The 21,005-nt window shown below is 46.2% G+C and overlaps 1 protein-coding gene across 1 annotated transcript in view; it reads left to right on the top strand.

The window, feature by feature from the left end:
- Positions 1-21,005, top strand: part of LOC119162239 (uncharacterized) — a 114,256-nt gene that overhangs the window by 32,294 nt on the left and 60,957 nt on the right. The window contains exons 6-8 of the mRNA XM_075879033.1: positions 3,500-3,667; positions 6,240-6,421; positions 17,844-17,985. Coding sequence (XP_075735148.1) covers positions 3,500-3,667; positions 6,240-6,421; positions 17,844-17,985 — 492 coding nt within the window. The remainder of the gene's footprint in view (positions 1-3,499; positions 3,668-6,239; positions 6,422-17,843; positions 17,986-21,005) is intronic.

The following is a 21,005-nucleotide window of genomic DNA, read 5'->3' as shown; positions in this document are numbered from 1 at the left end:
ATCGTTCGCCACCCCACCGATTCTGATAATTCGCGATTAGTTTCGTATTTAGGGCCTGTTCTCGCTCACTTTGCACTCGGCCGAGCATGTCCTCCGCAGGCGTGGGAAAGCGTAAAAACGGCTGTTAATTTGAGCGCAAGTAATCGGTAAATATCGAAGTAGGTGAGGCCACGCTAGCCCGCCGGTGCAACAAAACGATTCTTTGATGACTGCCGGCAATTCTTTGAACATAGCACGGCCTGGCGGCCGTGCTTTGACCTCTGCTCCCGCAGGCACTCTTTCGAGTTTTTACACGCGAGTTGCGCATTTCGTGGACTTTTCAAGCAAGCTACATGACCTGCCTCCTTCCCGTGTGTTCTGGTTTTCAAGGTCGCCTTCCCGCTGTATCCACCCCTTTCTTCACTCTATCGCAACTCCTTGCCCTTCTCTCGCAAATCTGCTCTCCTCTCTTGATCACAACTCCTTCGCCCGTCTCCACCGCTCTGCGACACCAGCCATGCTGACTCGAACTCAGAAGTTTCGTTTTTTGACTAGAAACAGGCCCAGAGCTGTTCCACGTGCTCTGGCATGTGTGTCGCGTGTGCGGGTCTTGCACGCTCTTGGTGTGCGTGTGTGGTCAGGATGGCGGACGGGAGGCCTCGCACGCTTTTTTCTGCCGCTCAACAAAACGTCGAAAGTGTGACCACTTGGCTTGGCCGTAATCCGCGCGTTAGGTGCCGCGTTGCGGAGCGCTTGCTTATGGACATCAGACTCTGCCCAGGTGGCGCCACGAAAAGTACCACCATTAGCGCCCCCATTGACGCGCTGGCCATAAATGGGTAGTGCAAAGAAAGCCGTCTGCAAGCGAACGTGCATAGACCTTTCTGTTTCATTGTTCGGAGGGACGGTTTCTTGAAAATAAAGGACCTGGCAAGCTTCTTCCATCAATCTAACCTCGCTTCAGAAAAGTAGGAAGCTCATCAAAGCCAGCTGCGGGTACAACGCAAAAGGTGTTTCAGTTATTTCGGTGTGCTGCAATTTAAGTGCAAGTGAGCATCGCATGACATCGAGTTTGAGGCAAGCACTCCGAGGTGCAATTTTTAACACCTAAATTCATTAAACTTGGGCATACACATGATGCCAAAGCGATGAAGTACATACACGAGCAAACTATCTTACGATCAGTGGTACGAAGCTCACGTTGTCTGGCACAAATGGCCGGGACGATTTTCGTCCTTGCAGTTGCATTCTCTATCGATCTCTCGCTTCCTGTGCATTGAACAGTTGCTAGAATGTTAAGTTGATGGTTGTCTTCCGTTTCTATATTCCGCAAATAGGGATACATGCATGTTCACTTTCAGTGAACAATGAAAGGCGAAACCGAGGCCTCTGAGATAGCTCCGGCAATCGTGGAGACCAACGGCATGAAAAACCTGATTGTGGTTAGGATCATTTCGCGATTTACCTGTGTGACGTACGTGTTCGTGTTTTCAAGATAAAGCCAGAACTTAGAGCCTTCGAAGCCCTACATGCGTAATCAGTATGGTGGCGACCACTTCAAATTATCGGTGGTCATGGCGTGTGCGATGTTTATCGCGCACGTCACCTGTCTACTGTTGCACGGCGTGCACCGCGGTCAGAGGCTCTGTTAAGCTTCATAATCAAAGTTACCACAATTCTCCGTGGTAACGATCAGGCGCATTATCATATCACCTACATTATCACACTTTCTCATGCGACTGGCTGTCGGGAATAAGAGTAATTCACTCACCCAACACGTTTGCGATGGCCCGTATCTAGCACTCTCACCATTTTATTTCGCAAAAGGGGTGGAAATTAGCAAAACTGAAGTCTTTTACCTTCATGGCAATTCACAGCGCAACAGTAGTGTCGACCGGGGTCTTTTTTTGTAGAGAACGGAGCTGTTGCGTCTGCTCTTGTTTTCGCCATCGTTCTGGCAAGTGAATCATCAAGCACTTTATGGCGGTTTAGTGACGCATTCAACTAGCGGAGAGAAATTCGTAGCTCTTTTTCTAAGTGTTCAATGCGCAAATACACCTAATATTTATCTCAATCATTGTGTCATACGCTGTAGTTGCAGCTGGTTGTGCAGCAAACTGTGCAAGGGAGTCGGGCTTTGCAGTATTTAAAACTGCGTCGACAGGTGGCGTTGCGTGTCCGCAAAACTCCAGAGTCGGACGTCTGTAGCTGTTGACCACCTGGCAGCCAACTTGCCGCTTCGGGCATCCCAGTATTCAGCTGTGGAGATGGTGAATATTTCGTGGGTGGCGTTGCCGGCTACATGCGCATGAAACTGTTTTCGTGTAACCGACTTCGTCGACGTCGGGCCCGATGCCGAGCCGAAGCTTCAGAACAGGACAACTCCGGCGGCAATTTGTAGCAACGCGGGGTCAACTCCGACATGGGAGAGTGGGTGGGACATCTGTTGTGATGGTTTCATTACGGCCGATGATGATACCGACACCGCTGAACCGCGCATGGATTAAGGCATTGTGAATGAAGTACGCGGTAAGAGGGATTTGGAGGAATCTCGGATTGTGAGAACGACGAAACTTAGGAGCCAGTGACTTATGCAGCTAATGCCATGGGCCTCGGCAAAGAGCACGGTGCTGTTTGAAATAAATTCGAGACCGCCTTTATCACTTCTGCTCTTTGACGCACGTGCATCATGGACTTTTTTGAGGAAACAATTTTGTGTTTTCACTCGCAACTTTTTTAAAATCTGTGTTTCATTTACTACAAACTTCAGGATACAGCGAACAGGTGCCATGTTAGGCTCAGGTTCGTTATAAGTGGGCTCGCCTGTGCATGCTTACATGTTAGCGAATTACATCTTTAATTCCTTGCGAGATAATTTAGTAGCGTGAACATTAGTATTTAGAATTTTTGGTAAATTGTGTTTGAGGGATTGTAGCTTATATTCAGTGCAAAAAAGCGGTACAAACCAAGGTTCTGGGTTTCTTAGATGCACAGGTACGCCGTGGTGTTTCAAGGTCGCTAAGGATATAAAAAAATCGCTGCTTTTTTAAACATTCACAGAGAAGTTTATTGAAAAAAAAAGTCATCTTGTAAAAAGTTACAAAGTGAACTTGTAAAAGGTGTCCCTGGATACACATGTCAGTTAGGGCATCAAGATAAATATTAAGGGTTTTGAAAGGCAGATGAGGATGGTAAAGGGTCAGGTGAGCTGATGAAATTAATAAATTTGGAGGCATCAAATGGAACCAGCTCATGCAAGGTAGGGATTTCATTGAAGATCATTCGGAGAGGCTTTGACCTTGCAGTGTGCATAAAAAAAAAAACTTCAAGATGACCAAATGAAGTTAAGCTTGCCACCAAGACAAAAATGATCTTTTCTTCACCTGCAAAGCTCTCTTTTTTTGTTACTGTTGGGTGTATGGCAGTAATCTTTAAAGAGGCTCTTTCACGAATTCATGTTACTCATTGTTGGCTTGCACTATTGCACACAATCGCTGCATCCCATGATATTACTGTGCAGACACAACAACCAGGAGCATGAGGTGATACGAGTACTCGTGTCGGGCCCCAACAATTACATCATCCGCCACCAGAGTCCAGCACCAAGCTCACCAAAAATGAAGCTGCGGTATCTCAAGTTGCTGTTTCCTGAAGCTGATGAAGCAATGCTGTTCAACATGCTGTATAAGTGAGCTGCATAGTACCTTTTTCATAGTACCTATTTCTGTAACTATAACATGGATCGTTGTTGGAGACTTTTACAATGATATTATGCTGTGGAATATGATTGATTCGTTTTTCACGGGAACCGAAATATAAAATGTATTATACAAAATACATATTTAACTAAAAAAGTTGGCTGGTAGTAACATTCACTGTGAGCAAAAAAAAAGTATTAGGCTAAAAAACATATTATGAAGATTTGTATCAGGATTTTACTGGAGTCCTTTTTGCCTGCTTCCAAAACTTTTCATTCAGGTTCCTTTTAGTAATGCTTTGAGAGTGCTACTTAATTGCAAATTTCTTGGAACATGCCTAATTCAAGCAATACTAACTGTTTTGACCCCTGTGCAAATGCCTGCCAAGGAAAAAAAATTGTGTAAACTGGATTTTTTATTCTATCTGCAAAATCATTTCAGTGTTTTCCATTGTTTATTCCATGGTTCTACTGGTACAGTCTGTTTTCTGTTTTGTCATTTACTCTTGTGTGATTTTGCATGTTTTTTTAATTTCCATACTACATACCTGCAACCAACATGGTCATTTTCAATGTAATTAGACTAGGCATACAAGTAATAGACTTCACCTGCTGTTCTTTTGTCGAGCCCTTCTTATATTCATCAGGCAGCTTCGTCTGGCAAATGTGTCTTGACGTATTCAAATCAGTTCGAAATAAAGCTACACATTTTGTCATGCTCAGCCTATCAAAGTGTATTCACTTTAAAGATATCATCGCATCATCTCTTTTCATGTGTAGGAAATTTGCAGTGTGATTGTTGTTCTTTGATTTGATAGCCTTTATCATAGCAACATTCCATTTTTTCAAGCTCATATCATGCCTTTCCACACGTCTCAAGAAGGCAAATGTAAGCGTTGGTTCATAAACCATAACCTACATTTGCCCAAACCCAAGTTCATCAAAATTATCTTCTAGTTTTACATATTGCGGAATGTAACCCTTTAACCTCAACTACTGACAAATTTACAGATTTGCAATCTTCCCTATTAACTTGGAGGATAATGTGTCATAAGCTACATGTATTTGTAGCTCCTGGGACACATTGTTTAGTTCACTTATATGATATTATATAGCATTTTAGGGAAGGCAATTCTGTTTCATATAGTATGTATCATCTTAGATTTTTCTTTTTTTTTCTACTGTTATATTGTATCTTTTGGAAGTTGTTATATAATATATTATTGTGAAAACTGCTTGTGAAACCATGGTGAGATTGACATTTACAGCACTTGCATCATCGTTGTGCTACTAGATATTGCATATAATTATTTATATTTTTCTTCTCATCTTTTGTGTCATTTTTACTACCTGTACCTTACTACCTGTACCTATCGAGCCCACATTGTGCTTACACGGCTTCTTTTTCCATCATCCTTTATGTAATGCTTAATGGGCCCATAGGGTACTTGTAAAACTAAATAAAAAACATGACTGATTCCTCTGTCATAGGAATCAGTATAACACGAAATTGAAATGTATCTTGACGGAGGTAGTTGAGTGCCTCTTCTGTAACCTCTCGTCACAAGGGTGAAGAAATGAATGCTATAGCAAGAAATTTCAATGTTACGCGAAGAACGGCAAGCCGCTCAAAACTTGCAGCACGTTTTTTAAGCACAAAAGATACATGAAAAGAACATACAAAGGACGAGTGTAAACTAACAACTCTCACATCTCGGCACTTGAAGCACTGTGCTCAAACTCAGAAAAGGAGGCATAGAACGAACACACAAGTATACACTGGACAAGTGCGAACTAACAGCTGTCAGAATTGTTACTTTGTGTGTGAGCAGCAGGCTCCTTTCGCAACTGCGGCCGCTGCAGTGAGCGAATTCATGCTCTCTGGCAACGCACACTTGCGGTGAAAGCCCAAGACGTACAAACTGCTCCGTTGAAGAGATAACCATGCGTGAACGAGGGATTCCACCCTGTTGAAGACTGCCCCTCGCTCCATCTCGCCAGTGATAACAAAAACACACTGAAGTCCCTGAACTCCATATACCGTCAATGATAAATGGTGTAAGTTAAACCCCTTTATAAGAGGCGCGCTCCGGACAGCGATTCTCGTCTTTTATATAAGATGTCTCTTATAAGCAGGGTACCATGTATGCATTTCCTCATCAACCGGTAATTTACTGTCGGCACACTGGTGCCTCTCATACCCATTTGTCTCTTATATCAGTGTCTCTTACAAAGGGGTTCGACTTATATAAATATCTCAGGGTTAGCAAGCTGAGGAATGTACACTTTGTGAAAAAGTTGATTTTTGCCGGGCACTGCGGAGCGAAGGATCATATGTTTGATTCCCGGCTACATAATATTTTACCTACTTTTTCCTTTGCTGTCTCTTAGTGTATAATTTACAACATATTCGTGATAGAAACACGTCAGTAAAGCCGCAGTTGACCTTGGCATAAAACACTTTTTTGTATAAAAAAAACTGTTTATGTACTTCAGTTTACATTTGTACCCTTAAGTCGCCAAGCTGACATTATTGCTTTCTTCCATCCCCTGTTTGCTGCAGCTGTGATAACAACGCCCAAGAGGCCATGACAAGGCTGAATGATTTGGGCTACAAGAAGCGTGATGCACCATTGCCTAAGGCCACACCCATCAAACAGGTGGCAACACCTGCTAAACCACCTATTATGGAATTTCGCAGGCCCTCCCAAGTGGTACCACCAACCAAAGCAGATCGGCAGAAGCGTAAGTCTTCTTAACACTTCACTTATGGAAAAAATGTGTGTGAATGTTTATGCTACTGCAACTGTTGATTCTGACTAATGTTTAAAAGAATTGATAATAATTTTTATAGTGCCGGTTGAGGGATTTGGAAATGGAGAGCGAGCGCCACGCTCTTGGAGTGAACGAACACAGTAGACATGATCGAAACAAACCAAACAACTCACATTTGTTTAACTGCTTTTAGAACGACAATATTGTCAGCCAAATTATTATACATATTGTGATCCACACTCTAAAACAGCCTTACACAAAATTACACAACACTTAACAACATGACAAACAAGGAGGTGTTGCCAACGCCTGACTCGCCACAAGGGCCCCCGGCAGACGACCCGCTGTGCCTTGCACCGAGGTCCCACTGCGAAAGACAACCGTTTGTGCCAAACGCCACCAGCCGAAGAGAACCGCTCAAATCTTGAGTGGTGTCACCCAGGCCTGCTGCCAGGCATCACTGCCGGTGCTTTGCACTAACCTTGATGGTGATAGTCGTGACAAACGCCACCTACTGCTCTATAATTGTAAACTCGAAATGCGGCCTATGTGGGAGACATGTGCGCCATAAGGCGCAAACAACTTTACAGAAGGTGTTAGCGCCCCCACACGGTTTTTAGTCCAACAGAAAGCTAGCCAATTAAAGTTCTTGTCATGAGGGGTATCATGGAAAACACTGTAAAAATTTTTTATCAGAATTACTTGATCTGTAGCATTTATAAAGTCATAAGTGCTATATATCCTGCGAACAGTGATAGGTGAGCATGATAGCAGTCGTATTTTGTGCATTAAGGTTTACGGCATATGTGTGCACACCACATGCACGTGGTACAGCTTGAGATAGTTCCGCTATTTGCTTTGAAGGCATACCTCTTCTTACTGTCAACTTCTTTTACATCATGACACGCTTAGAATAAACTGAAAATGCCTCATAACATAAAAACTGTAAAAATTTCAGGCACACATTGTGGTGCACAGAAGCAATAGCAGATTATATGCAGCAATCTAAATGACTCGTTCATGCAGTATCAATGCTTATCTGCCCAGAAATGCAATGTGCCTGTTTTGGTGATTTTTATATGTAATTTTTAAAAAATACAAATGGTGCCAATGAGCTAACAGAGCGTTCCATCAGCACGTGTCATAGTGGCACGGAAGAAAGTGCGGTGCAAAGAGCACCCTTGCCCTAGCTGTAAAGTATCGAGACGCCACTTTATCTCGGAGGTTTTCATTCTGGCAATACCACTTCTCCCGCTAGTCGTGGGCTCTACAAAACAGGAAAGGGCAGCACAAGGAAATTAAAATGCAAACTTTGCTGCTGTAAATGCATTACCACCAGGCCAAGGCACCGTTTCGTAGGGCAAAGGACCGATTGAGGAGCTCAGTGATACATCAAGTTACCCAAGGGCCAGTTTGCATCACTGTGCATACGAGGAGGATTGGTGAGGCGCGGGAATTTTTTTTTTTCTTGAAGGGTCTGTGTGGTGCGCAGCACTGTAATCAGAAAATGTGATCATTGATCTCTACAGTATGAATTAGTGAGTTTTTTGGGGGGTGTGAAAAACTAGTCGGAGCCTGTTTACTGGCCCTCTAAAAGGACAGCGATAATTAAAAAATCACTCAGGATAGCTCCATCAATGGAAAGATTGTGTCTCCTGTAGAAAGGAACAAGCATACTTTTTTTCTTGTGGAAGAGAATTTATATTTTTTTTATTTATCACGATCAGTTGAAATTGTAGATTGGCAACTTACATGGTAGAAACTTCTAGCAAGTAGCACGCCCTGTTGCTTTATTTGGGACAGCATTTAGAGAAATTACCAAAATGTATTTGGGAATTCAATAGGCTTGTGCGATTATTCGAATGTTTGGAATATTTGAATGAATGGTTTAGTATTTGAATTTGCTTAGATTCGAATTTAAATTATCGATTATTTTCGAAGTATTCGCAATGAACGAATAGATGTATATCAATCCGCATGTAATTGTTTGTAAGGGTGGTTTCACTGCATTGTACGAGTGCTCAGCCGCGAAAGCATCTACTAGGGGAAATGCGCTTTGCTGCGAAGCTCCTCTTCAAATTTAAAGGGCTACTGACACAAAAAATTTGGCCTTGCGTTTTTTTGCTGCAATGCGATGCTGTAGGGCTGTTAGTCATGATGCAACACATTTTTTTGCTGCAGCACGTGATAAATAATTGATTACAGGCCCCTTATTATCGATCAGTTTCTGCTTCGGTTTGAGAGAGTTCTAAAAACCGGGTGCAACTGTCGCCACCTAGCATGTGCAACTCTTGCCACGTCAGCACACAGAACTGTGACGCACTTCTGCACAATCTGCATCAAGAATTACTTTCGAATAGGAAACGGCACTGGAATGTCGCCAAACACAAAGCTTTCTAAGCGTGCGCCACGGCCACGCACTCGTAACCAGCCGCCGAGAAATACAGACTTTGGGAACTAACGCAGCAAAAGAAAAATGGCGGCTATGGCGTCATGATAACTTGTTTTCTTGACCGCAGCGTGGTGACGTAAGGGAAGCAGGGGGTCAACTCGGGGTCACCTCTGAGGGTGTCTATAGCGCTATGAAGTCGGTCGCTCACGCAAACTTCAAAATTAATTTGAAATACCTTCCAAGCTACATTCTCTGTTGATATTGTCACAGGGTTGTGACGTGGCCGAAGACAGGAGACGTCGCATTGGAATTTAACTGTTTAATTGGGCGAACCTGTGCCCGGTAAACGGAAAGTCCGATTACAGTAGCAACTAGTCTTGAACTGATAGCGGCGAACAGAGCGTCGGCCGTTGATCAACTACTGACAAGCAGCGAAGCGCGTCGGCATTTATACTCTTGCCGTCGAATGTTCTAGCATTATCGCTGGCGATGGCGTAGGTTCCAGAATAATCTGTACCGTTCGCAGAGTGGGCGTGATCTTATCGAAATGATCTACTACAGTCCGGAAGCTTCTCGAAAACTGCAAGCGCGGTTTGTGCTGAGAATCGTGTCGTGTTTTGGGACGATAACAAAACTTGGGAAATGGAACGTGGCATTGCCACCCTCTGAAAAAGGCATCGTCCCGATGCTTTAACTAAAGATGAAGGTACAACAATAATGCAAGAAAGTACAATGAATAAGTGACGATACAATAATAATACAAAAAAAAACACTGTTTCAGTTTGTTAATGGGCATGAAACGGCTTGAGGCGCGCGAAATGGATGACTTCAGGTTGCGATCGGCGTCGTTGAGAGTTCGTGATGCCGTCGGGGACAACCTCGTAATCAAGCGGGCCGAAACGTCAAACCACCCTGTACGGTCCGAAGTACCATCGCAGAAGCTTTTCACTTAGTCCACGTCGGCGTAGCGGCGTCCACACCCAAACACAATCACCGGGCTGGTATTCCACAAAGCGTCGTCGAAGATTGTAACGGCGGCTGTCGGTCATCTGTTGATTCTTGATACGGAGACGCGCGAGTTGTCGGGCTTCTTCGGTGCGTTTAAGGTACTCACATCGAGGTTTTCTTCGTCGATGACGTTGGGTAACATGGCATCGAGCGTCGTTGCCGGGCTCCTTCCGTAGACCAATTAGTATGGAGATATCTGCGTCGTCTCCTGCACCGCCGTGTTGTATGCGAAGGTCACGTACGGAAGAATGGCGTCTCACGTCTTGTGGTCAACATCGACGTACATTGACAGCATGTCGGCGATCGTCTTGTTAAGCCGCTCGGTGAGGCCGTTGGTCTGTGGGTGGTACGCTGTTGTCCGGCGGTGGTTTGTCTGGCTGTATGCCAAGATCGCTTGAGTTAAGTCGGCATTAAATGCCGTTCCTCTGTCGGTGATAAGGACCTCCGGGGCGCCGTGAAGTAGGAGGATATTTTCGACAAAGAACTTAGCTACCTCGAATGCACTGCCTTTTGGCAGAGCTTTTGTCTCGGTGTAGCGGGTGAGGTAGTCGGTAGCTACCACAATCCACTTGTTTCCGAAAGCCGACGTCGGGAACAGCCCCAGTAGGTCCACACTAATCTGCTGGAAAGGTCGGCAAGGTGGTTCAATTGGCTGCAGAAGTCCCGCTGACCTTGTCGGCGGTGTCTTGCGTCGCTGACAGTCCTGGCATGTCCTCACATAATGAGTGATGTCGGTGGTAAGACGTGGCCAGTAGTACCTTTCTTGTATCCTCACGAGCCTGCGAGAAACACCGAGGTGCCCTGCCGTCGGATCGTCGTGCAGGGCCTGCAGGAGTTCTGGTCGCAAAACTGAAGGCACCACAAGAAGGTACTTAGCTCAAGCGGTGAAAAGTTTTTTTTTTTGTAGAAGACCGTTTCGCAGGAAGAATGTCGCAAGTGCGCGCTTGAATACCTTCGGGACTTCGGCGGTCCTGCCTTCGAGGTATTCTATTAGGGCCTTAAATTCCGGGTCGGCCCGCTGTCGTTCAGCGAAGTCGTCGGTAGTTATCGTTCCCAAGAAGTAGTCGTCATCCGGGTCGTCGGGTAGTGGTTGGTCGACAGGCGCACGAGAGAGACAGTCGGCGTCAGAGTGTTTCTTGCCGGACTTGTAAATGACAGTAATGTCATATTCTTGAAGTCTCAGGCTCCATCGTGCGAGGCGACCTGAAGGGTCCTTCAAGGTGGCTAGCCAACACAAGGCGTGGTGGTCGCTCACAACTTTGAAGGGCCTGCTGTAGAGGTAGGGGCGAAATTTTGACGTAGCCCAGATGATGGTGAGGCACTCCTTTTCTGTTGTGGAATAATTGGCTTCTGCTTTGGATAGCGATCGGCTGGTGTAACTAATAACCCTTTCAAGTCCTTCAGCCCTCTGCACAAGAACGGCGCTAAGACCTACACTGCTTGCGTCAGTGTGTATTTCTGTCTCGGCGAATTCGTCGAAATGGGCAAGTAGCGGAGGCATCTGGAGGCGATGTTTAAGCGCCTGGAAAGCGTGTTCCTGTGGAATTTTCCACTTGAACTCCACATCGGCCTTGGTAAGGTTAGTGAGAGGATCGGCGATGCGGGCGAAGTTTTTCACGAACCGCCTATAATAGGCGCACAGGCCCAGAAATCGGCGCACGGCCTTCTTGTCAGTGGGCGGCGGGAAGTCGGCGATGGCGGCTGTTCTCCGTGGATCGGGACGAACTCCAGACTTGCTGATAACGTGCCCCAGAAACAAAAGCTCCTCGTACGCAAATCTGCACTTTTCTGGCTTCAGTGTCAGTCCGGACGTCTTGATGGCTTGAAGTACAGCTTCAAGGCGCCAAAGATGCTCGTCGAAACTCGAGGAAAACACGACGACGACGTCCAAGTACACAAGGCAAGTCTGCCACTTCAATCCTGCCAGTACGGTATCCATAACGCGTTGAAAAGTTGCAGGCGCTGAGCAAAGACCGAAAGGCATCACCTTAAACTTGAAGAGGCCGTCCGGTGTTATAAACGCCGTCTTCTCTCGGTCTCTTTCGTCGACTTCGATTTGCCAATAGCCAGTCTTGAGGTCCATTGACGAAAAGTACTTGGCGTTATGGAGCCGATCAAGTGCGTCGTCTATTCGTGGGAGAGGATACACGTCCTTTCTTGTGATTTTGTTTAGGCGGCGATAATCGACGCAGAAACGTAGGGTCCCATCCTTTTTCTTCACTAACACCACGGGGGATGCCCATGGGCTCTTGGACGGCTGGATAATGTCATCCCGCAACATTTCATCAACTTGTCTCTTCATGGCCTCACGCTCTCGCGTCGAAACCTTGTACGGACTCTGACGGAGTTGTCTGGCATTTTCTTCGGTTATGATGGGATGTTTCGTGATTGGGGTCTGCCGAATTTTCGATGACGACGAAAAGCATTCTTCGTATTACAGGAGCAGGGCCTTGAGCTGTTCTTGCATATCGTTCGGAAGTCTGGGATTGACGTCGAAAGCTATGGGAGGGGCTTGGTTCCTCTGAGCAGGTTCTGCAGAATCGGCGAGGGCGAAAGCTCTGGTGGCTTCGACAATTTCTTCGATGTATGCGACCGTTGTTCCTTTGTTCACATGTTTGTACTCATTGCTGAAATTCGTGAGCATAACCGTTGCTTTGCCTCCCCGCAGCTCTGCAATTCCTCTTGCGACGCAAATATTTTGGGTGACCAACAGATGCTGACTGCCTTCAACGACGCCTTCCGAGTCAGGTGATTTAGGAGCGCCGACTGAAATAATGACGCTTGAGCGAGGCGGAATGGTGACTTGTTCTTCCAGCACATCCAAGGCATGGTTTCCTGATGGCGTGCAGGGCAGTAGTGCTTCTTCTGTGGGTAACGTTATCGACTTTGTTTTTAGGTTGATGCCAGCACCATGGAGGCATAGGAAGTCCATGCCAAGGATGACATCTCTCGAGCAACGCTGTAGGACTACGAAGTCTGTAGGATAAATACGGCCGTTAATGGTGACTCTCGCTGTGCAGATTCCTGCAGGTGTTACGAGATGACCTCCGGCTATGTGGATTTCAGGGCCTTCCCAAGCTGTCCTAACTTTCTTTAACTTTGCGGCAAACGACCCACTGATGACGGAATAGTCGGCTCCAGTATCAACGAGAGCGGTCACACTGTGGCCGTCGATAACAACGTCAAGGACACTAGTTCGCCGTCTCGCATTACAGTTAGCGCGTGGCGCCAGGTCACAGCTGCGTCGACTTGTTCCGCTGCTTCCATGTTGCGTCGTCAGGCCACCTTCGGTAAGTGAGCTTTCGCCGTCAGGGCTTTGCCTGGTTGGCGTTGTGTTCGGAAAGCTCCACCGCGTCGGCGTCGGAGGATCTTCGGTAGTTCGTCGCACAGCAACCGCACCTCCATCGGTTGCTGCCCTTAGTTTCCCGGATACGGGCTAGGAGACCGGCCCCGCGTTGGGCCAGAGTACTGCCGGGGGTGTGGTGACATGCGGTGGCTGGGCGACGGTGAACGGGAAGGACTTCGTGGTATCCATTGAGTTCCTGTCAGGTAGTCGGCGATGTCACGTGGCCGTTCTCCTGGCTGCGGACGCGGTGCATTGACGGCGAAGCCACACAGTCCCATCTGTCGGTCCTGGCAATGGCGGTGTGTGTGTCTGGCCTCGTCGCAGTGGTAGCAGAGCGGGCGGTGGTCAGGGGTGCGCCAGACGTCAGTCTTCCTCGGCGCACTGCACTGGGCCGCTGGCGAACGGTAGGGCGTCGGTGGGGGTGGTGGTGGCGGTGGCGTCTGGCGACGGAAGTGCGATGGGGCAGTGTTTTGGCGTGCGCGTGGAGGAGGGGTGTGGCGGCGGGCTGCAGCAGCATAGTTCATGACTTGCAGCTGAGGCTCTTGAGGCTGAGAGATGCCCAGCGATTGCTGGATCTCCTGGCATACGATGTCCGCGATGGATTCCACGTGAGGCTGTGCTGAAGAAAGTAATTTTCGCAGCTCTTGCACAATCGCTCGGATCGTCTCCCGCAATTCAGTGGTTCCAAGCGCTTGAATGCCGGTGCAGCTTGTAGACGAGAAGCTACGGTTATATTGCCGCGTGCGCATCTCGAGCGTCTTCTCTATCGTAGATGCTTCTGAAATGAATTCGGTGACGACTGAAAATAGCGCTAAGAAACGGGGACACAAGGCGAGGACACACAGCACAGGTGCTAACTTCCAACATAATGTTTATTACCACCGCACGCTCGCCTATATCACCAAGAAAAATAACATCACATGACATGAATGATGCGCACAAAAAAAATTAATTTCTTAGAAAATACAATTCTTTATCACTGAGCGTAAGAGAGGGAGTGCTGACGCACTTAGATCCCCGTGAAGCGACAGCCTCAGCCTCAATAATCTCTCTAGTAAGCTTGTCAAACATTCTCTTGATAACTGTGCATGCATTGAATATCGGCGCGCAGCCGCAGGGTTTACAATGTATGGCCAACCAACTCCCCTGGCCGTTTTTCACATTATTACAATGTTCTCTTAATCGATCATTAAGGCAACGGCCCGTCTGTTCAATATACTCTTTACCACAAGAAAGCGGGATACGATAAACAACGCATATGATACAGGGAACATAAACAGTTCGATGCTTCCTACTACAACCTTTGGGTTTTCCGTCACGGTCATGAAGGCCACAAAGCCTGACCAACTTCTTGGGAGCCGAAAAGACAACCCTAACTTCAGAGTGCTTAGCTAATTTCTTTAGGTTGTGCGATATCTTGTGATAGTATGGTATATGGTATGACGACTAGGTACTTCGGTTTCTCGGAATCACGACTCGCTGTACATCCTGGGTTGCGAAGCGTACGAAGCAAGCCTTCTGCAACTGAAGTTTGGACGTGCATAGGATAACCTGCTTTCAACAAACGGTCTGACTGATTATGAAAACTATTGGCGATTTCGTGCTCACAAGATTTGCTTAAAGCATGACGAAAACAATGACTGATGATGCCTCTTTTCACTAGTTTAGAGTGAGCTGATTGGTAAGGAAGGACCGGTTTGTTCATACGTGGTTGGTATGCCCAACATATGCGGTTAGGATGAAAGGTGAAGAAGACATCGAGGAATTTTATGGCATTGCTCTCAGGCAGTTCGTGTCTGAGAGTCAAGGGTTTAAAACACTCAGAAAAATGTGAAATTATTTTTGCCAAACCTGCCTCGTCCGCTACCGTGTCGTTAGTTAATAAAACCAGATAGTCATCGACATACCGGAACACTTTTTTTATCTTCAAATTATCAAGATGTAGGTAAATCGATCTGTCAGTTCTACTTAAAAATATGTCGCTTAAAATGGGCGCAATGCGAGACCCAATACAGATTCCGTCCTTTTGAATAAAAGGCTTGTCATCCCATGAAATGTAGGTCGTCTTGAGGTAAAATGACATTCATGTCATGTGATGTTATTTTTCTTGGTGATATAGGCGAGCGTGCGGTGGTAATAAACATTATGTTGGAAGTTAGCGCTTGTGCCATGTGTCCTCGTCTTGTGTCCCCGTTTCTTAGCGCTATTTTCAGTCGTCACAATGCACCAACAAGCCCAAATTTCGACAGTGTTGAATTCTGTGACCGTCTTTGGCGGGTTTCTGATCACCCCGGCGAAGAGTTTCTGCTTTGCTCCTCGCATGAGCAGACGGACCTTCTTCTCCTCGGACATGTCAGAGTGAGCGTGGCGGAAAAGTTTAATCATGTCTTCCGAGAATAGCGCCACGTTTTCGTTTGGCATCTGCATGGGGGTTTCAAGAAGAGCTGCGGCCTTCTCCTTGCGCACCACACTTGCGAAAGTAGTGAGGAACCTGGCACGAAAGACGTCCCATGTTGTAAGGCTTCGCTCTTGATTCTCGAACCAGGTCCGAGCAGCATCTTCTAAGGGGAAATACACATGCCGGAGCTTGTCATCGTCTGTCCAGTCATTGATGGCGGCGATGCGGTCGAACCTTTCCATCAAGCTTTCTGGGTCTTCCAGTGGTGAACCGTGGAAAGTTGGCGGCTCTTTGAGTTGCCAGAGCAGGAGTGGTGCAGGCTGCATGAGGGCAGTCATGGTTGCAGTAGTTGATGTCGGGATCCGGGTCTGCCTGGCTGCTTCAGGAAGTGGCCCGTACTCTGGTTGTAGTCCCCTCTTCCTGCGGCTTGTTCGCTGTTCGGGGTTAGCGTCCTTGTCTTCTTTGCCGCTTGGGCTGGGGTCACGGCTTGAAGGGGGTGTCCGGAACATCAAAGAAGCAGCACCTCCACCAGATGTCACGGGGTCGTGACGTGGCCGAATACAGGAGACGTTGCGTTGGAATTTAACTGTTTATTTTGGCGAACCTGTGCCCGGTAAACGGAAAGTCCGATTACAGTAGCAACTAGTCTTGAACTGATAGCGGCGAACGGAGCGTCGGCCGTCGATCAACTACTGAGAAGCGGCGAAGCGCGTCGGCATTTATACTCTTGCCGTCGAATGTTCTAGCGTTATCGCTGGCGATGGCGTAGGTTCCAAAATAATTTGTACCGTTCGCAGAGTGGGCGTGATCTTATCGAAGTGATCTACTACAGTCCGGAAGCTTCTCGAAAACTGCAGGCGCGGTTTGCGCTGAGAATCGTGTAGTGTTTTGGGACGATAACAAAATTTGGGAAATGGAACGTGGCAATATTTTGCAGATGATATACGAATGTTCACGAGAATTGATGCCGCAGGCTATCTCAGCCCAGAAGTTTTGTGTCAGTACCCCTTTAAAGGGGCGCTGCAACACTTACTGATCATGGTCAGAAAACCCTGCCGATCGGTAGTCGAGGCTACCGAGAACACGCAAGGCAAATATTATCGTGCAGCACGCAGTCTGTAATTCACAATAAATTTTCAAAGCTAAAAATTGCTTTCTTCTCTCGGCAAATGACGCTACAAGCTCAAAAATTACTTGTCACAGTCAAGAAGGAATATACAGCTCTGGTCACAGCCATTGGTTGATTTGAGCACGGCGCGCTCGTCTTTACTTGGGCCGCTACGGCAGGCCGCCACTTGTCCACGAGTACATGCGCAATTGCACTGAAAAGCCGCGTATTCGAAGAAAGAAAAAAAGAGGTGCTCGAGGTCACGAGGCGCGTGTGACTTATTTTCTTTCGCCGTGCCATTCCTTCTTGCTTAGTTTACAGTTATTTTGTCGGGAAATTTTAGAAACTTTGTGGCGGTAAATTTGTGAGGCGACAAGCATGTTTACTGGCTCCTTGGCTACTTGAAAAAGTGTTGCAGGGACCCTTTAAAGGAACATGTTACCCTCAAATCAATTCTTCATTTTATTAAGCTTGTTATGACGGCTTATATGCTCCAAGTATAATAAATTTGAAAACATTAAATATCTTACAGGTTATCACTTGCATCCTACCGAAGGTTGTTTTGACTTCCCGTGAATGAAAAAAAAATGGCATTTGCATACAGCCTCTATTTCGATTCAAAAGAAATATTGTGCAGGTTAGTTAGGTCATGATAAATATTCCCTTTTTTTATATGTCTTATATACCATTCGAATTTGATTCGAAATTATTCGATCAAAATCACTATTTGCTTCGAACCTAAATTTCACTATTCGCACAAGCCTAGAATTTAAGTATTCAGCGTGTGTGTTGCAACATGATGCCTGTAGACAAATGACTTCAAAACTGGATGGCAGCATTGACATTAAGTACCAGGGATGAGAGCATTAAATTCACCAGTTTTTTTTTGTATGGCAGTACTTTCCTAAAGTTTTGTAACCCTTTGGACCACGGGCACTGTGTTTCAGCTTGCATTGAGTGCTGTTGTGTTGTGTGTCAATGTTGTTACTGCTACACAAGCTCGATATAGTACATGCTAGTCCATACTGTAGTATTTTCAATGCAGCAAGCAATTAAGAGTACACAATACGGTTCACCTTCTGGATATAGTAAGTGCAAAATATTGGACATGCTTCTAAAACTGTTCTTTGTTCCCTACAGTGGTGTCTCACCTTCATGAACAGTTTCCTGCGGTGTCCCAGACGTTGCTCAACATGGCCCTGGAGAGCAGCCAGTACAATGAAGACAGGGCCAAGCAGTTCCTCCAGGCCATGACTCCACAGGACAGGTGCAATTGCTTGAAGTACTATAGGCTGATGTTTTCAGCTTCAACTGTTTTTGGTGGTTTAAGCTGGAATATATTGGTGGTCATGCTGTTGAACTGTGATTTAGGTAATTTGGGTGTTTGGACTTGTTGGCATGACATACTGGTGAATTGCACTGCAGAAAGGCATAGAGAGAGAATGACTGCAAGACCTTATGTATGTGGCACTGTGCTTCATTTTTTAACTTGGCATGTCTGTAACAGCTTCCAAAATTGACACCTCTATTTCATCATTGCATGCCAATGCAAATTAATTCACTTCTGATAAAATTTCACTCTGTGAACAGCTTTGTCTGTAGTGTACATGTATCCCAAAGAAGCACGGCCACTAGCGTGGGTTCAGTCTTAGCCAGCCGCAGGACACGCATTAACCGTCGCCATGGCGAGAACACGGTACTGTTCAAAGTCGCAACACTTTATTGTCTGTGGTAACACCCAAAACACAGTACAGAGCCCATTGCAAAAGGGGCGGTGGGAAAGCAAATGGGCTTATTCACGCCACAGGCGAGAAGTACTTCACAAGGTGCTGCAAGCCTGTTTCTGTGGCCAAAAGTGATTCACGTTAACACCGGAACAACAGGGCCCGATCGCTCGAGCGAGGGCAAAACTCCGCTCGCGTTGGCCTTGAGAGGAACAGGTCGATGTAGTATGACCATGCGCAGAGACACCGCACCGCTCTTCAGCCTAACGTTCAAAAGGGGCAACAAAAGGTGAGCGTTTGTTCCGGGTGCAAGGCATCATTGGCTAAGTCTGACAAGCCCCAAACAATAGGAGCTGATGGACGGAAAAGAAATGCCTGCTTACCCTAGGATGTCCCGGAGAGATCTCACTCTGTCCCAATACGGGCGCGCCGAACGTCCCGAGAGTTTCCGCGCATGGTGCCACAGCCGACATCCGCTACCAGGTGAGAGGGGTTGAATACTGACTCCCGGTCCCCCAGCGGGGCAGACTGCAAAGGAGGGGAGAGTCATGTCAGGACATGAGAGCGGCAGAAATAGGTGTCAAAGCCCGTGCAATGGCGGCGGGCTAGCTTCAATTCTTACGTGTCTTAAATCAAACTACTGCACCCTGCCAAAGAAAATTTACACTAGTATAAAAATTGACAATTTCGGCCTCTGTTTTGTATTGTGGACATATAAACTGAATTGCTTAGTTTATGTTTGTAGAGTATGTTATATGAAGTGCAACTAACCTTCGTAAATGAGCAGTTGTCTGCTTTAAACAGCATGCTGTCTCCAAGAAGTTTGAATAGCACCCTGTCACAAGTAACTTTCTGTGGGGGCTACACTGTTACGCTGAACCTGTTTGCTGGCCCAGCATGGCAGCTGTTCTAGGTAGCTGATTTGTCACCCTTCTTTTAATTTTGCAAGCTGATTCAACAAGTTTGCTGATATAACAAACCCTGGCTAAATATGCTTGCTTTTCATTTTATTCAGAGGTTATTCTCATTTGCTGGTAAAATGTGTTGCGACAAAGAACATGATATACTCTGCATGCTATGTTCTGACAATTTGCTTGTATAAGTAAGAGAAAACTGCATGTCAAACTTCCAAGTTCAAGCCCTATTTTCCTTCTGACTGAGCTGTACAGTGAAAAGCAGCAAAGCATAGGTAATTACTTGCCACTGGCATGGTAAATACTTACATTTACTTGTGTTAGTAAGCATCAGCAATTCTTACTTATACTTCCCTATACACTCAAACCTCGTTATAACAAAGTTGAAGGGGAGCCACAGTTATTTTGTTTTATTCATTATTTCGTTCTATCGATTATAACAGTTTGTGGAAATGTATGCTCAGATGGGCGCGCATCTATAAGCATGCAAAGAAGGAAACCGCCTTGTGACCCGATGTACCGCTACACGACCACGCGTGCCATGGAAAATAAACTCAGTCGAATCTCATTAATTTGAACTTTCGGGTAATTCAAACTCATGCTGAGGTCCTGTCAAAGCTATGTGTATACCAGTGGGCAAAAACGCCCTGTAATTCATGCGTGCAAACACTTGCGACGGTTAATTTGAACATACCACACTCCGAAAATGCTCTCAGAATCATGCCCAATCCTGCGGCGGCACCTCTCAACGCTGCGCGTGAAGAAGGAAAAGAAGAGAAGGAAAAAAAAGACTGTAGTGGATTGTTTGCTTTCTCTCAAATACCGATCTACGATGCGCCTGCGCCACGCTTCTCCTTTTTTCGTCTCTGCACGTAGAGACCCTTCTTCTGTCAAGGCCACGCGCAGAGAGAGAGGAAAAAAAAAAGAAAGCTGTTGCAGAGAGCCCTCTCTCGTTGTAAAGGCTAGCAGCCATGGTAGAAGCGGCGGCGCAGTCGTTGCCATTGTGAGAGGAAAATCGCTTTGCACTGCGGTGCCGCTTCTCGATCATGTGACCCGCTGAGCGCTTCCTCAATCCTCTCGGCTTGCTGTGTGAGGATGATGGCTCTCTCGTCCGCGCGGGGCGTGGCGGTAAGGTCAGCGCAGGAGTTTTGAAACAGCCGTGCCAAACGACTGTCAAACTCCGCAGAAAACGTTATACTTAACACAATACGGTCGTTTTTTTATATACTATTAGATAGACTAATTTAGTTTGTTATATCTGTTTATTGGTCAATTTTACTTCGTTACAACGAGGTTTAAAAGGCATGGTTCTCAATGGAGCTTTCAAGGGAAAGTTCATTTATTTGTTATATCCATTATTTTGTTATGTCCCGTTACGTTATAACAAGGTTTGAGTGTAGTACGGGGATTTCAGAGGGGGTCGAAACCTCCCTCCCCCATCGAAATTTTGAAATTGACTCCACATATGTGCACACACATGCACACAAACAAAGAAAGTTTGCTTTATTCTCTGCTTTCGCCGCCCCCGCGAAAATTCTAGCCACACCCTTGGTATTTACAACAGGTTACTGTGTTTGTACAGACTCACATTTTCACAACATAGGGATATATGCGCAACAGATTTTTAGAGTTGGTGTAACATATGTAGAAAAGGCAGTGCGTAA

Source organism: Rhipicephalus microplus, chromosome X (genome assembly GCF_043290135.1).
Source record: "Rhipicephalus microplus isolate Deutch F79 chromosome X, USDA_Rmic, whole genome shotgun sequence".
NCBI lineage: Eukaryota > Metazoa > Arthropoda > Arachnida > Ixodida > Ixodidae > Rhipicephalus > Rhipicephalus microplus.
The sequence above is the reverse complement of the archived record's forward strand: the minus strand, read 5'-3'. Positions and strand labels throughout refer to the sequence as shown.